The following is a 16,090-nucleotide window of genomic DNA, read 5'->3' as shown; positions in this document are numbered from 1 at the left end:
TGCTATTTGCTTTGGGACGTTTCCTTGCCATGTACGTGGAAAATCACTGAGCTGATGGGGGAAATTCTGGTGTTGTGCAGATGTGCCCAAGGACCAGCGCCTCCAAGCGATCAAGGCCGCCATTATGCTCCTGCCCGATGAGAACCGAGAGGTCCTACAGACACTCCTTTATTTCTTGAGCGATGTCACCGCAGCGGTGAAAGAAAACCAGATGACTCCCACCAACCTGGCCGTGTGCTTGGCACCTTCCCTCTTCCACCTCAACACCCTCAAGAGAGAGAATTCTTCTCCAAGGTACCAGTCAGATGAGATGCATATGCACACGCTCTTCAGACTAAGGCAGCCCACCTTTCTTTTTATGGTTGTCCCTGTGTTTTTGTTGGATTCGTACTGAATCAAGCAAAAAGGAGTGGGCCCTCCTTCCCTCACAGCCCCTGTACCTCCCCTGCTGCTCCCTCCTTTCTTCTCAGCCCTGGGGGTGTGAATTGCTAGACAATCTGGTTACAACCAGGTTTTGAGAGAGGTCTGGACCAGGTTTTGAGAGAGGTCTGGATTCGAGCTTTGCCGGGGCAAGTGTTTCCCCTGATCCTCCCCAGTGTCCTTTGTAACAGTGTCTTCAGACTTTCTGCCAGCAAAGGATCGTGCAGATTTAGTGACCTAAGAAACTGGATGGGGGATGAGGGCCCTCCTGCCTTGGCTTCTGCCAAGCTCCTGGCTGTGTTGGAAGTTGAAAGGAAGTGGCTGGCTCTAAAAGAACTACAGATAATGTTGAGCCTCAAAGTTAGGACCTGACCTATGCCAATTGTTTGCAAATTTTCCCCTCAGACGTATACAAGATGGGAGTGGCTGTAAAATAAGTCAGAGAACCTGAAACATAACAAAGGCCGCTGTTTGCGCAGCACTTACTCTGCCCCAGGCCTAGGACTACTCGTTTGCCATTCTTATCTCATTTAATCCTCATAACAATCCTAGGAGGTGAAGATACTGTTAGTCTTTATTTTACATATGAGGGAAGTGAGGCTGTGGGGTGGTCAGTTAAATAAGTAACTTGCCCATGTCTGACAGGAGGAAATAGCCAAGCCCGTTGGAGCTGCTTACTCATATGAATATTTCACATAAAGTCCTCATAGTGGTATGAGAAAGGAGTCACCAGCGGGACTTAACCCCACTTGCCTAATCCATCCAGCTGATCCTTTTCCTCAGCTCTCAAGGAATCCTGACAAATATTTCTTAGCTAGAAGCAGAGGGCCTAGTTGTGCTAGTTGAAGTTAGCTTTGCTTCTGAAAGCCATACAAGGCTTCAATATCCTTTTAACGACTTCTAACCATTGACAGGGGCATTCCAACTTTAATGGGATAGAGAACTAGAGATGAGAAGAGTGAGATCAGATAAGATTAAGACAGAATCTCTAGGAAACAATAGATTTTTTCCCTCACCTTCAGGAGGGTATCCTTTTTATTTAAACCAGAAAGAATAGTGACACTGTTTACCCCAGTGTGCATTGCCTCCCCCCACACCCCTCAGAGCCGATTTTCCTCCCCACTGCACTCACCTAGACCTTCCCAGCTGCCCTATTTAAATAAGAACCTATTTAACGTGATGGCTTTAAAGAGCCTGGATTTCATTGAAAACAGTCTCTTTCATGTTTTTTGTGCATTGTTGATAAAACTGAGAAATTCTCACGACCAAAGTAAAGCTCTCTTGAACCCCTTAATGACAAATAGGATCCAATGAAGTAGTTTTTTTTCTCTCCTTTGGGTTTCCTCAAATAACACACGGATTAAAGATATATGAATATGTGACTCTTTCCCCTCCCTTATTTCTTCTGCCTAGGGTAATGCAAAGAAAACAAAGTTTGGGAAAACCAGATCAGAAAGATTTGAATGAAAACCTCGCTGCCACTCAAGGGCTGGCCCACATGATTGCTGAGTGCAAGAAGCTTTTCCAGGTGAGGAGATGGGAGGTGGTGTTATTTGTTAGAGATAGTGTGATTAGGGACAAATCTTAGGAACAATACTTGTTCACATCTTATCAAAAGATCTTTTCCCAGCTAGAGATTATATACATAGCCTGAGAATGTCTATTTATACATTTTATGATGTATAAGCTCATTAGAGTTAATATGTTTAATGAGATTGCCTACCTCCATACCCCTTTACTTAAAAAGCGAAAGCAACAAATTATCTGAAATAAATTCTGTATCTGAGAAAACTGCCTTCATCAGTGTAAGCTCTATTTTTGTCATTTTTCCTCCTACTATAACATATTTTATTTTTTATTATCCTACTGTAATTAACCTCCTTGCAGTAGAACAAGCTTTTTAGATACCTTTATCAAGAATGAGTACAGGCAGACTAACCTCCTTTTTGTCTCTTGTGTCCCTCATAGGTTCCTGAGGAAATGAGCCGATGTCGGAATTCCTACACTGAACAAGAGCTGAAGCCCCTCACTCTGGAAGCATTGGGGCGCCTTTGTAACGATGAGTCAGCTGACTACCAACACTTCCTCCAGGACTGTGTGGACAGCCTGTTTAAAGAGGTCAAAGACAAGTTTAAAGGCTGGGTCAGCTACTCTACGTCTGAGCAGGCTGAGCTGTCCTATAAGAAGGTGAGTCTTCTCCCTGGGGTCAGCCAGTTGAGTTCCAGTGGTCAGGACTTGGGTTCATCAGAGACGAGAGCCTTTTGCCAGCACAGCTCTCCATGGGGATCTGTCATCCATGTCCTTCCTTGCAGAGCTGGGCAGCCAGGTGATTCGTCCCCCAGCTAAGAGTGGAAACCAGTCCAGCGAGGAATAACACTCATCTAACACTTGTCAGAGGACTCATACCGTCTAAGGAAATCCTTTGGTTCCACAGAGTCACACTGGAGTTCCCTGGAATGTAGTGGTCTTGGGCTTTAGGGCATTTTATGACAGGCTTAGATTTTTCCATACTTTGGTCAGGATCCCCTTGCACTCTCCTCTGTTCTCAGTCACTCTACTCCTGGCCCTGTAATGAGCAGGGAGCCCTTGGGAAGAAATTAACTTCTTAGGACCAAAAGCCCCTGGAGGGCAGAGGCATCTTTAATGGCTTTCTTAGCATGACAGGCTCGTGGGAAGTATTTGTTGATACTGTCTCTACCACCTTGAAAAGAAATGAACAATGAGAGCAGTCTGGATGGCCATGCAGGCTTTGGGGTGCAAATAAATAATCTTGCTTTGTTGCTTTGACCCTAGAATGGGTCCCAGGAAAACAGATCTAATGGTTTTAACCAGAGGTGACATCACTGGTTCTGTTTGCTTTCTGGCCTGCTCTTGAATCCACTCGGGACAACAGCCTGTGAAAGCCATAGATAATTATTAGCCTCTAAACAGATGATCATGTACCCAGCTAGCAATTTGCCTTCCAAGTCTAGGTGTGTGTGAATTGTCTTAGCGCTGAAAACGCGTCCTTTCTGCAGGTGAGTGAAGGACCCCCTCTGAGGCTTTGGAGGGCCACCATTGAAGTCCCTGCCGTGCCTGAGGACATCTTAAAGCGCCTCCTTAAAGAGCAGCACCTTTGGGATGTAGACATGTTGGATTCAAAAGTGATTGAAATCCTGGACAGCCAAACTGAAATCTACCAGTATGTCCAAAACAGCATGGCCCCCCATCCTGCTCGGGACTACGTGGTTTTGAGGTGAGAGCCGCCAAATTGATGACTGTGGCAAGGATGAGCCTGTATGTCACTGGATGTTACCGGGTGGTAAAATTATTTAAAATAGAACGTTTACCTCCAGAAAAGGGTCGAACCCTTCCGAATATGGAAAATATATCTGCACTTATTCCAACAGTGTTTGCATTCCCGAGAATAGTTTGAACTCTTCTGGAATGGAGCTCAGAAAGGGGCACATTCATTTGGATCTGCTCGTTGGTAGCAGACTCTTGTCCCTTTTAGGATAGATTTGCTTGTTCGAAATAGCTAGTGAGTTCATAAGCCAGGAAATAACATTTGGGTCCCCAGTGAGCTGTGGTTAAAGCTGACTTATGTGTAATTCGTAAATTCTCTGGAGACATTATTCAAAGAGGAATTCCAAAAATCCTTGAGGAAATGTCACATCGTTAGTCCAGAACTTCTCCAGCAAAGCAGCGTCCATTCGGATGCTCATGTTCTGATACATTTGTGAAATACAGAAGTGGTTGTCAGTCACACTTCAGATTGGTTTTCTTTCGAAGAAGTGACTGTGTGAGCATCTGTCACTGTAGAAGTGGCACTGTACAGAGTTACTCATTTACGAGTCCTCGCACAGTCGTTCAGAGGATGGCGTCCACCCAGGGCTGGGTCACACACAGCGTGACCACCAATCCTGCCCTCAGCTGTCTCCTCTAAGAATGAGGCTCCGTTTTCAACTTGGCTTCCAGGAGAGTCCATTTTTTTTTCCCTCTGGTTTTGTCTCTCTAGGACATGGAGGACCAATTTACCCAAGGGAGCGTGTGCCCTTTTACTCACGTCTGTGGATCATGACCGGGCGCCTGTGGTGGGAGTGAGGGTCAATGTGCTCCTGTCCAGGTATCTGATCGAACCCTGCGGGTCCGGGAAATCCAAACTTACCTACATGTGCAGAGCTGACTTAAGGTACATTCTGATTATGATTTTTTGACATGGCGAGGGTCGTAAAAAAGATTGAGACATTTTGTCTGATGTAAAGTATGACTTAAATAAATACAGTGTTGTATCTTGCATAGTCCATGAAGAGCAGAGTTTATAAAGAAACACCTTCCTATTTCTCAGTGGTTTGGGTACCACTTCCTAATTTCAATCCTTTAGAAAGTGTGGTACTAAAAGCAACGTGAATATGGTGGTTCCGCCATGAATTTAAAGCCACAGGAAATGAGAGTTAGAACTAGCAAGCAGATGTTTCTCATTTTATATTCAAAGGTGTTTCAATAATGTGACATGCCCTTTTAGTAACTAATCTGATCTCTTTTTGTTATATATGCCAAAGCTTTCCCTGAATAGCTTCACTCAATATCTGTACTCGATGTCTTGTTCCTTGAGAAAGTTCTGGTTCCAAGTGTGCCAGGAGATTACCTTGGAATAATAAGAGTGATCTTTACTTACACATTTTGCTGATCAAGAAATGGAAGTGTGTTCAGAACTCCCTTCAGCTTATTTCAGGGCTTTCCAATTTGAATAATTCACTTTCTTTTCCTTCCTGTGGTAGGGGCCACATGCCAGAGTGGTATACGAAATCTTTTGGACATTTGTGTGCAGCTGAAGTTGTGAAAATCCGAGACTCTTTCTGTAATCAGAACACTGAAACCAAAGACACCAAATCCAGGTGATTACTGAGGCAAAGCAACCGTGTCCACCATCTGGGCGTTTGGTTCTAGAACCCTCGCCAATCCTTGGAAGATTGGGTTTCGCGTCTAATCCTGAAAACTACAAGTTGAAGTGTAGACATTGACTGTAGCGATATGATACATTTTAAAAGCTGCTTCCTGTTTGTTTAAGGTCTATATTATAGACCTTGACTGGAATATATAAGACTGTGCAAAAAAAATGTATTCTTATTCCAATTGCTTCTGAGAAGCAAAACTCTATATATACTTACGGAAGATAATGAAGATACTTCATTCTCTTGTGATTTTGGTGTATGAGTACCTGCATCGTTTTATCTGCAGTGTGATGAGGGACTGGTGTACCCACTGGAATAGTTGGTTCTCTTTGATATGTTTTCTCACTGAGATGAGCAAAGAAAGGTTTGCACAGAGGAGTGTGTGTATGTGTGTTTGTTGCTGGTTGAATGGCACAGATGTATAAGTTGGAAAGCAGTGTCTGGCACACTGAGATGCCTCCAGAAGGATATTGATGCATCGAGTTCAGTTTAACCTGGAATATCTAACTTCCCATGGATCCATCCAGAAAGGGAACCCAACCCCCTTGTCCATTTATATTTTTTTTTCTGAGTTAGGAGACACATTCTCCACCAACCTCTTCTTTACCTTATAAGTAACTGTAAATTTACTCTGATATCCCATTTCAAACACAGCTGGTCTCTCAACCTGATCGCAAATGGTATATAATTTTTAACCAGCAGAGGTTAGTTCAGGGATGAAAACCCGCCCTGACCAGCTCCAAAGCACTGTTTCGTTTTGTGCAGTTTTTTATTTTATTTTATTTTATTTTATTTGCTGAGGAAGATTCACCCTGAGCTAACATCTGTGCCGGTCTTCCTCTGTTTTGTATGTGGGTCACCGCCACAGCATGGCTGCCAACAAGTGATGTAGGGCCATGCCCAGGATCTGAAACCAGGCCACCAAAGCAGGGTGCACTGAATTTAACCACTAGGCCAGGGGGTCAGCCCCTTATTTTTTCTTTAAAGTTGAGATGTAAAAAATGAACACTAACATTTACTCCTGAATCAAGCATCAAAACTTTGACCTGTCCAAATTCTTTGCATTTTCATGTTTATAACAGATACTCTTTAAGACACTATGTACAGGAACGTAGGAAGCTATGTATGTCCAAGGAAATCCATGTCAATTTAACCCAGCCACAGAAGTTGTTGTTATTGTTATTAACAGCATTTCTGAAAGCTGCACATGTTTATGAATTGGGTTTGTCCTTATCAGCAAATAGGTTTTCTGGTTTATTTTTTTTTTTGCTTCTTTTTTCCTCCATTTTTCTTTTTTTTTTTTTATGATGCCCTTGGGATATATTTTAGTGGCAATGGAAAACAGTAATCATAGTAAAAGAAAAAAAGAAAAACACCAGTGCAGATTTTTGGAAGGGGGTGGTCTTTTTATACAGGTTTTACTGTGATGGTGAAGATTGACTTAAGAGACAGTATTAGTGAATTGTATGGATCAAAAGTGAATAATGTATGAATGAAAGCTGTAAGAAGGATTTTTATTTTGTTATAATTTAGTTACCATTGTCAGTGTTATTTCAAAGGTTCTTTGAAGAATTGGGGGGGGCAGATTAGAGTTTTAAAATTTGAGTATTTTGGATATCAGTGTTCCTCATGAAGATATACTTGTATATTCAATTTTAATGGCTTTCAGATTTGTAAGATTGTATGTTGTATATACCATTCTATTAAGAAAAAGAAACATGTACACATGTCCAGTGTGCTTTGCAACATAGATAAAGCATGATAAAGATTATTATTTAAAATATACTTGTATTTATACCTCAGATATTCTTTTGGGTTTTGTACCTCAAGACTTTTGTTTTTTTCCTAAATGTAAATACACTTTACATGAATACAGTCTAAGTGAAAAGAAAATAAAAGAAGAGGTTTATAACTTGCTCTATATCTGTACAGAATATAATCAATAAGTGCACTATTAAATGTTTAAAGTGAGGGAAAAGTCTGGCCTGCTTTTCTTTGTATTGCATCTTACTCCCACTCTTAAAACCCCGGATGGCAAGGCATATCATTCTAGCATCAACGACAATGAAAAGATGGATTTGCTGAAGGAAAAATTGGACTGGAAGTCATTCCAAGGCCAAACTGCATCTGAGCCACTCACTGACAAACAGGAAACCCTGGTGAAGGTTCAGGAAGCATGGAGATTCCCTCCAGACAAAGGTCGTTAGGAAACGACGCTGAGAAAATTACAAGAATAAGCAACAGCAACAGCAAGATGCTCATAAGCAAAGCCAAGGTCACTGATTAATGCCACCGAAGGTCTCTTTCCCACTGTTTGGCTTTCCTGTTGAAAGGATTCCTTACATATTTGACAAGAGGAGAATTCAAAGGATGTGAACATTTTCAAGAACTCTGTAAGTCACCTACAGTGATATTGCTGCAACTTACTCATTATGACTCATTGCCTAGATTGTAAGCTCTTCGAGGGCAGGGCTCTTCTCCTCCACATCTTTATAATCCCCTACAGCAGCTTTCAATGTTTTGTACTTGTAGGCACCTAATAAATTTATTATTTGCTACGTGGAATTGATCGAGTTAGCTTCTGTTATTTGAAAAGAAGAGCATCTGGGATGCTGTCTGTCTTAAGCCCTCCCTTTGGCGCATCACCGCCCATTCTGAGATTGCAGAGACTGGAAATAGTTCGACTGCGTGGAATCTTAAAGTTTAAACTGGCAGAGATGCATAGATATTCCATATAGATGCTATGGATACTGATTCTAAAGGAAAGAGTTCCTTGTGTTGGAATTGTACCAATCTCGTTTCTTGGGTACAATATGATACGGCCCTTAGAAGAGGTTTTATTTATTTTGACAAATATTCACTCCAGGCATGGAAAAACCCAACCTCATTATAATTTTTAAAAAGACACACACAGACCAAAGGCTTTTTATATTTGCTCTGTCTCCAGACCTGGTCTCTTCAGAGCTGTATAAAATAAAGATAAAAATGTCTTAGGCCTGAAATAACTCCTACTTTTGTTGTTTGAACCGTTTCCATGTCATGAGTTACTAACGGGCTACATGGGTCACCAGGATGGAGGAGACACTCTCACAGACACTCCTGGAGATTCAGATCACTTTTGTCACACCACCCACTTATTCAGCTCATTTAGTCAGTTATTCAACACCTGCTACTTACATCACACCGTGCTCAGTGCTGAAGACACAGCCTCGAGCCAGGCTGACATACTCTGCCCTCACAGAATTAAAATCTGCTCTCACAGATATTAAAACAGAAATGACAATGCCGTGTCGTGACTATTAGGAGAGGTGCCTATGCAGTCAGGAACGGGTAGCTAAGATCTTCACAAAATTCAAGGTAATTGTTAAACTCAAAGCATCCTGCCTACCAATTTGTAGATGGAATAGCTTGGAAAATGCTAACAAAAGGAAATGGTTCCTTAAGAGATTTTCTCTTCTGGGTTAATGGAGACGAGTGAGATTTTTGAAAAGTAAAATCTAAAGAAAAACTAAGGAAGATAATCCAGATTGGTACTTTCCAACATCACTAGTCAGGGGTGTTTGTGTGTGTGTGTGTGTGTGTGTGTGTGTGTGTGGAGACAAAGACTATAGAGGCATGTAGAATTTTATAGCTGCATTCGTGGGTCTTTATTCTACTTTTGTCACTTTTCACACACTTATTGAAGCCTCACACACGCCCCACAAAGCACAGGTATTCTCATCATTCTAAGGTGGGGATATAGCTTAGGGAGGAGGTGGCAAATGAATCTACCCAGCACCCAAAGAACAAGCTGAGGTTTCTTTGCTGATTTTTCCCCATCTTCCATTTACTGATCTTTCTCTGGAGGCAAAGTTCTCATAGTAAGAGCCAATCCACACGGCCTCAGCATCCGAATTGGGAAGAACTCCAGGAAAATGAAGGCCTGTAGCAAAGTAACCACATTAGTCAAAGTCTCAAAAAAAAATTAGATTATCCCCTCACCCCATTACTGAGGTGCTTATGGAGAAATTAAGTAGGTCAAGATAAATATGAGGCGAAAGTTTTGTTTCAGGTTAACAATGGAAAGAATTTTATAGTTCTGTTTGCAAACTGAATATGTGATGTGAAATGTACAAAGACTCCACTGATGCCTCCCTGTGAAAATAGAAGGACGTGATTCTCCTCTTTTGCAAGCACAGAACAATTACACGTGTGGTCTGATGGCCACCTGCCCGATCCTTCTGATCCTGCATTGCTTCATGGTAGAAGGGGAACATGGGCTTACAGGCTTCCTAACTTGCAGCCCGGGACCAGAACCCCGGGCCTGTGTCTTCCTGCAATACATTATGCCCTTCCCTCCACACAAGAATATCATGACAGTGCAAGTGAGATATTCATGAAGGTGCTTTGAAAAGCAGTGGCTACTGAAAGGCAGAGGAGCATTCATGAAAGCAGAGTGGGATTCAGCCCAAACGCTTTCCCTCACCTGCCTGTTGAAGCAGACATTAATGATTATAAAGCAGAAATCCTAAACGATGAGATCATGGCATGCGTGTCATCTAGGTGTTCCATCAGGATGAAATTTGCCTAAGGAATTTAAATTCCATTTGCCCAAGGAATGCAAATTACAAAAGACCTCAAAGAGCTCGTGGCAGGGGAAGCTCAGGTAGGTCTGTGCCGTTGTAATGACTCTGGGCCCATTCTCCGGGGATGTATCAGTCCTCTGCAGGCAGGGAGTTTGCTAAATCATGTCTGCAGCTGCAGCCCAAAGTAATTACCCTCGCTGTGTATACACAGCTCCCATTAGAGCAGCCCATTTGCCTGTCTGGGCCGAGGGCTGTGTTGACACCTATAGTATAAACACCTCTTTGCAGAGATTTTTCATCTCGTTGGACTTCTAAAAAAAAATGAGTTCAAGGCTAGAAATGTTCCTCATAGGGGATTTTCATGTCTTTCTTTCTCTTTCCTATTTAGATACAAAGCATTGTGGAAAGCCAAAGACTTCTCCCCCTTATGACTCTGAGCATGGCTCTCATCAACCACGATGAGTGACTTGTTCCCGTAAAAATAGTCTGATCCTCAAGGAAATTGTTTCAAAAAGCTTTGTAGGTTACAGGTGCTTTTAAAATACAAACGTGTTTGGGGCCTGGCCCCGTGGCCGAGTGGTTAAGTTCATGCGCTCCACTGCAGGTTGCCCAGTGTTTTGTTGGTTCGAATCCTGGGCGCGGACATGGCACTGCTCATCAAACCACGCTGAGGTAGCGTCCCACATGCCACAACTGGAAGGACCCACAACGAAGAATATACAACTATGTACCGGGGGGCTTTGGGGAGAAAAAGGAAAAAATAAAATCTTTAAAAAAAATACAAATGTGTTTGGCTCAAGTCTGCATGGACTCATTGAGCTACCATTTATTAAGCATTACAATGTGCTAGGTACTGGGATGTATGCTTTACATTAATTAATATCACATTTAAATTTCATAGCAGTCCTTTGAAGGAAACCTTATTAGCCTCACTTTATAAATGAAGAAGTTTGAAGAGGTAAGGAGGCTTAAAGAAATAAAGTAGCTGTATAATATTTGCAAAGGGGCCCAAGAAATTCTAGAGAACTGTACACAGAATATTCTGCCAGGATGGAAATGTCCCATCTCTGCACTAACAGAATAGCCACTAGCATGTGTAGCTGCTGAGCACTTGAAATGTGGCTAAGGTACTGAGGAGCTGACTGCTTAATTTTATTTAACTTTTATTAGGTTAAATTTAAATACCTTCAGGTAGCTGGTGGCTACTGGATCGAACGGGACACATTTTTTTTTTTTTTTTGAGGAAGATTAGCCCTGAGCTAATTACTGCCAATCCTCCTCTTTTTGCTGAGAAAGACTGGCCCTGAGCTAACATCTATGCCAATCTTCCTCTACTTTATACGTGGGACGCCTACCACAGCATGTCATGTTGTGCATGTTTGGCATGTTTGCCAAGCGGTGTCATGTCCACACCCAGGATCCGACCCGGCGAACCCCAGGCCGCCAAGAAGCCAAACGTGTGAACTTGACCGCTGCACCACAGGGCCGGCCCCCGAACGGGACACGTTTTATTTCAAAGATCCAAGAATATTTCCAAGCAACCCAATTCCTCTCTCTCTTCCTCCTATAATAATCCTTTAAAGAAAAAAGGAAGAAAAGGAATATTGTAAATATTTGTAAAAATCTAACTGGTCCCATTTCAGGTTAGATAACACCCACTCAACATTCTGCCAGCCACAAGACCAAGATGGCATCTTGTTGGCCTGTGGCCTGCTTCTGCGTTTCTCAAGCTTAAGTTGGATAACGTCTTTTCTTTGCTGCTAGAGTAATTGTACATCTCCAAACCAGAGATAAAACTGTAGCTGATCTGAAAGGATGCTTCCTAATTCAGGGTATTCTCTGGCTTGATCCAAGCAATGGGATCCTCACAGATGTTGCTGTTCCAACCATCACAGATGTCCCTTCGTGGTCTGTGCCTGTCTCTTCAGTTTCCTTGTCTCTGGTGTCAAGGTTTCCTTTCCTGTTGGTAGACTGGCCACTTGGCAGCAGCTGTCAGAGCCCAGGGTACCTTCCATCATAGGACTTCTTGATCTAGCTTTGATAACAGTGAGATCTCTGAACCCAAAAGTCAGTGGTAACAACCCAAAGACAAATATTTATCTTCAACAGTGGGTCCTAGTTTCCTGCCTCTGAAGGACTCTTTCTTATATTTCTTAACAGGCTCCACTCTTTCTCAAGGTTGTCAAAGATTAATCGTATTAAACAGTATAACTTACTAAGAAGTCATGCCTTTCTTTTCTCATTTTCAGTATAGATACATATCATTTATAACCGCTAATCAAGGCTAGAAGCCTCGTAGAAAGAAGTGTGAAAGAACTTTTACTGGCACATGATTTGAGAGTGTTCTCAGTGAAAAGCAGCTTACAAAGGCCTTCCACGTCTCCTGTGGAAGTTCAGGAAGACTCTCCAGGCAGGAGCTCAGCGAGGGTTCCCCACCCGCTCGAGCACTGAGCACAGGAGATAATCAAGTAACCAGGCGGTTTAATGTCATGCTCCAGAGAAACCAGTTTTCCTGACTTCTAGGGCTGGTGGACAAGATGTATTTTTTCCAGTAACGAAGATAAGCCAAGCTCTATTTTGTTGCAATATTTCAAAATGTTAAAATATGAGCAGATCACTAAACTCATTCCAAGAAAGCAGGAAATTAAAAGTTCACACAGTCTGTAAAGATTATTAGAAGAAGAAGAGATTTGAACCCCTGGGGACCATGCGAAATGTTGTAATATCTCAAAGAGTGGGAGGATCTTTGACCCCAAGACCCAGAATACTGAAAATAGAGGATGTTTTCTGCTGCCCTATAGAAAGGAAAGAAGCAGCTAAATTTCCAGAAGCAAAGCAACCTGGCTGGTAAGGCAAAATAAGAGTATAGCTGTTTGTTTGTTTTTAACCAACCTAATGTCACACACGCTCTGGGGTCAGGTTAATCTTTGCCACAGTGTCACCTGTGGACATCTCCAGGTGGCCTTCTACCCAGAGAGATCCAAGAGGACTCTCCATGAACTCCCCTTTTCAAGGACTTCAGTACATAGTTCAGCCTGACATCAAAGCACCAGTGGCCATTTAAATTTCAGGATTGCATTTTTGCTGATTTTTGCCATTTCATGACAAAGCAGACCTAACAGAAGCAGAAAGCAGTTTCAAAGACTGGTAACTCCATTTATTTGCTTTGAACAACTTTCTAGTTTTCTCTGATCCTAAACCCATTTAATCCCAAGATAAGTACAAACAGAGAGGAAGTCAAGAAATATAAGAGATGATGCCTCCAAATAAAATAATACTCTCATTTCAGCAAAAGAAGAAAGAAGCAGAACAGGAAAACAAAAGAAGGACCACGGCACAGTTTCTAATTATTAGACTATACTCCACTAAATTCTCAAGTCTGTCACCCCTCCTGCAAACACCTCTGTGTTTGGAGACACCCAAAGAGCCAGACGTGCTTTCTTATGTTGCCCTATGAAATGCTATTTCTTATTTCAATTTTCACACTAATTCTTGGCCTCTTGCTCTTCTCATCCTCTTGACATCTTGATATCCAGGTTCTCCTCACTCTGGCCACTGTTCCTGCACACACATGGCTCCCGTCTCCTGTGACTATTCTCTCCTGACTTCTTCAAACCAGCGTTATTCCAGGCCCTCCCCTGGCCTCCCCTGTTGACTGCTCCCTCTGTCTTCCCCCAGTCCCTTCCTTCTTCATCTCTTTTCATTTCTCACACCTCCTTATGTCTCCTCTTCCCATTGCACATCCTTCCAAAAAAAAAACCAACATAAAAACAAAAGATTTTTAAAATAGTTGCTTGGATTCCCTTTAATTGGCAAAGCAGAAAGATCACTTTGTGTCTTTCTCGCTTCTGTTATTGACAGGTGTTCAGCCTATCTCTGCTAGATAGGCTAAGGCAGTCTTTAACCTTTGTCCCCTTTGGGCCAGGAGAGCTATCTAAAGTTGTTCCAGAGGGACTATTATAGGAGGTGGTAAGGCACTGAGGACAGAGCTAATGGTCACTCAGTAAGCTCAGACAGGTAAAGGACACAGCCAGAGAAAGTAGATTTGGGCAAAATTTTCTGCTGTTCAAGGGCGTGTATGCATAGGTTTGAAGTAACTAAGGGACATGAATACATTGGTTTAATGACAAAGGAAATTTGCCAACGGAGAGGGAGGGGATACATGGAGCATCAAAATTCCTCCACGATGAGGAAAGAATGGGTTCACAGGAGGAAGAGTGGCTTTAAATAAGGAGGAAATGTGCCTCCCTCTGTGACAGCAAGGAAGGACAGTATCTTGGCCAGGCTAATAAAGCTAGTGCCTCAGGGCGGGGGAGTCAGAGAATGATGAACTGGATGGGGCTTTCAAGGTGGCCGAATCCAAGCATCTAATTTTCCAGAAGCGGAAGCAGGGGCAGAGAGGCTGTGACTGCTCTGAGGTTTTAAACAACAGCAACAAATGGGCTAGAACCCACATCTGGATGACAGCCGTCACCCTGGGGAGGCTTCAGTTTTTCTCCCAGTAAAACAGTAGAGAAGCATTTTGGTGTTAGCCATTCTCTCTGAGTTCACCTCCATCAAGGGGTTCTGGTGTGACTTTCATTCACACCTCTGACTCTCCTAGGGCTGGAGCCCTTGTCACTGCCAGCCAGTGGCATCCTTTCCACTTTCCCCGTCATCATTCCCAAAACTGAGAGTGGCACTGGTTTGCATGGGTGCTTGTTCACTTAAGCAGTAGGGCTGCACAATTCTAGTTTTTCCATGTATTATCTTATTTGATCCTCACTGCAAATCTATGAGTTTGGAGGCATTATTACCCCATTAACCTAGCACTGCTAGGTTAAGTTGTCAGGGTTCCCACCAGATAAATCACAGAAAGCATTTAGACCAGGACCTGGCACATGGTAGCCCTCAGAGTCTGTTAGCTCTTGTTATTTTTGTTATTACAGCAGAGGTCATATTACATGACAGCCTCTGGACAGATTCTCAGAGGTCCAGCCACCATTTACACTAACAGTGTGATCTCAGGGAAATCGTTAACCTCAGTTTTCATATCTGTAAAATACAGAATAATAATAAAGAAATTAGAACCACACCTGACACATACTAAGCACTATGTAAGTATTATTACTTCTAATGTTTGTTTCTTATTCTTTCCTAATTTAAACATGTGCCTTAAATAAACTATATACATGCATAAGATTAATATTAATTAATATGAGTACCATCCAAGCTTGGGTGGCCAGACCCCATGAGCAAGGTGGCAAAGGCCCGACAACTTCATCTCCTTATGGAGTCTCTAGAATTTAGGAGCATTGGCCCTAGCTTTTTCCTTGGTTAATCATTCAAAACACATTTGTTGAGTACTCACTATGTACCAATACGAAAGGCACAGAAGTAGAACCCACACCTCTTGACTTAGAGGTGTATATAGTCTTTGCAAAGAGACAAATAGAGAAATAATTGCAATAAAAGGTGCTGCAGTGGAGGCTCCACCCAGAGGCCCAGAGAGGGAGATGACGTCTGAGCTGGGTATGAAGGATGATAGACAGGAGAGGGTGGAAATGCATTCCAGGCAGAGGCAACCTTGGGCAGCCTGGAGGAGTCTGGCTTGGGGACGAAGCAGGGAGGACTCTGCATGGCTGGAGGAGGGTGTTCTGGAAGGTGTGGCAGGAGAAGGGGCAGGAGAAGCAGGCACCTGCAGATTGAGAAGGGCCTTGCATACCATTCTAAGGCATTTGAATATTGCCCTACAGGCAATGGGAATGGAAAGCTTCTGAGGAGGGGAGCAATAGAATCAGATCTGGCTTTTTAAAGAAAAGTCTACAGCTGGGTGTGGAGGGTGGATTCAGTAGGAAACCTTGAGGAGGGAAAGCAGTGCTCAGTCCATCTCAGTAATACCCACAAGAGATCACGAGCACCAGAACCAAGAGAGTGCCATGGGGACTAAGGGGGAGGAGGCACTGGAAACAGAGGGAATTAGGATGTAGAATCAACAGGACTTGGTGAGTCTTTGTGGAATGAGAAAGATTGGAGATAAGGACTCCACTCCAAATCATAGCTCCATAGCCTGGATGGAGGGCGATGCTGCTGAGAGCAGCAGTTCAGGAGCAGAAACAGATTTGAGAAGAAGATGGGAAAGTACGGGGAGTTAAATTGTGAATGCACTGAGGCTTCTGCAGGGTGTGTAAG

The 16,090-nt window shown here is 42.8% G+C and overlaps 1 protein-coding gene across 8 annotated transcripts in view; it reads left to right on the top strand.

Moving 5' to 3' along the window:
* The window catches only part of DLC1 (DLC1 Rho GTPase activating protein), a 479,646-nt gene extending 471,727 nt beyond the window's left edge, over positions 1-7,919 (top strand). For all 8 annotated transcript variants that reach the window (XM_070500034.1, XM_070500032.1, XM_070500033.1 and 5 more), the window contains 6 exons: positions 81-294; positions 1,834-1,948; positions 2,389-2,607; positions 3,438-3,655; positions 4,418-4,591; positions 5,181-7,919. In XM_070500034.1, the coding sequence (XP_070356135.1) occupies positions 81-294; positions 1,834-1,948; positions 2,389-2,607; positions 3,438-3,655; positions 4,418-4,591; positions 5,181-5,301 (1,061 nt within the window). In that variant the 3' untranslated portion in view covers positions 5,302-7,919. The remainder of the gene's footprint in view (positions 1-80; positions 295-1,833; positions 1,949-2,388; positions 2,608-3,437; positions 3,656-4,417; positions 4,592-5,180) is intronic.
* The last annotated feature ends 8,171 nt before the right edge of the window (positions 7,920-16,090 follow it).

This window comes from Equus asinus, chromosome 27 (genome assembly GCF_041296235.1).
Source record: "Equus asinus isolate D_3611 breed Donkey chromosome 27, EquAss-T2T_v2, whole genome shotgun sequence".
Lineage (NCBI taxonomy): Eukaryota > Metazoa > Chordata > Mammalia > Perissodactyla > Equidae > Equus > Equus asinus.
This window is presented reverse-complemented; position numbering and strand designations above follow the sequence as displayed.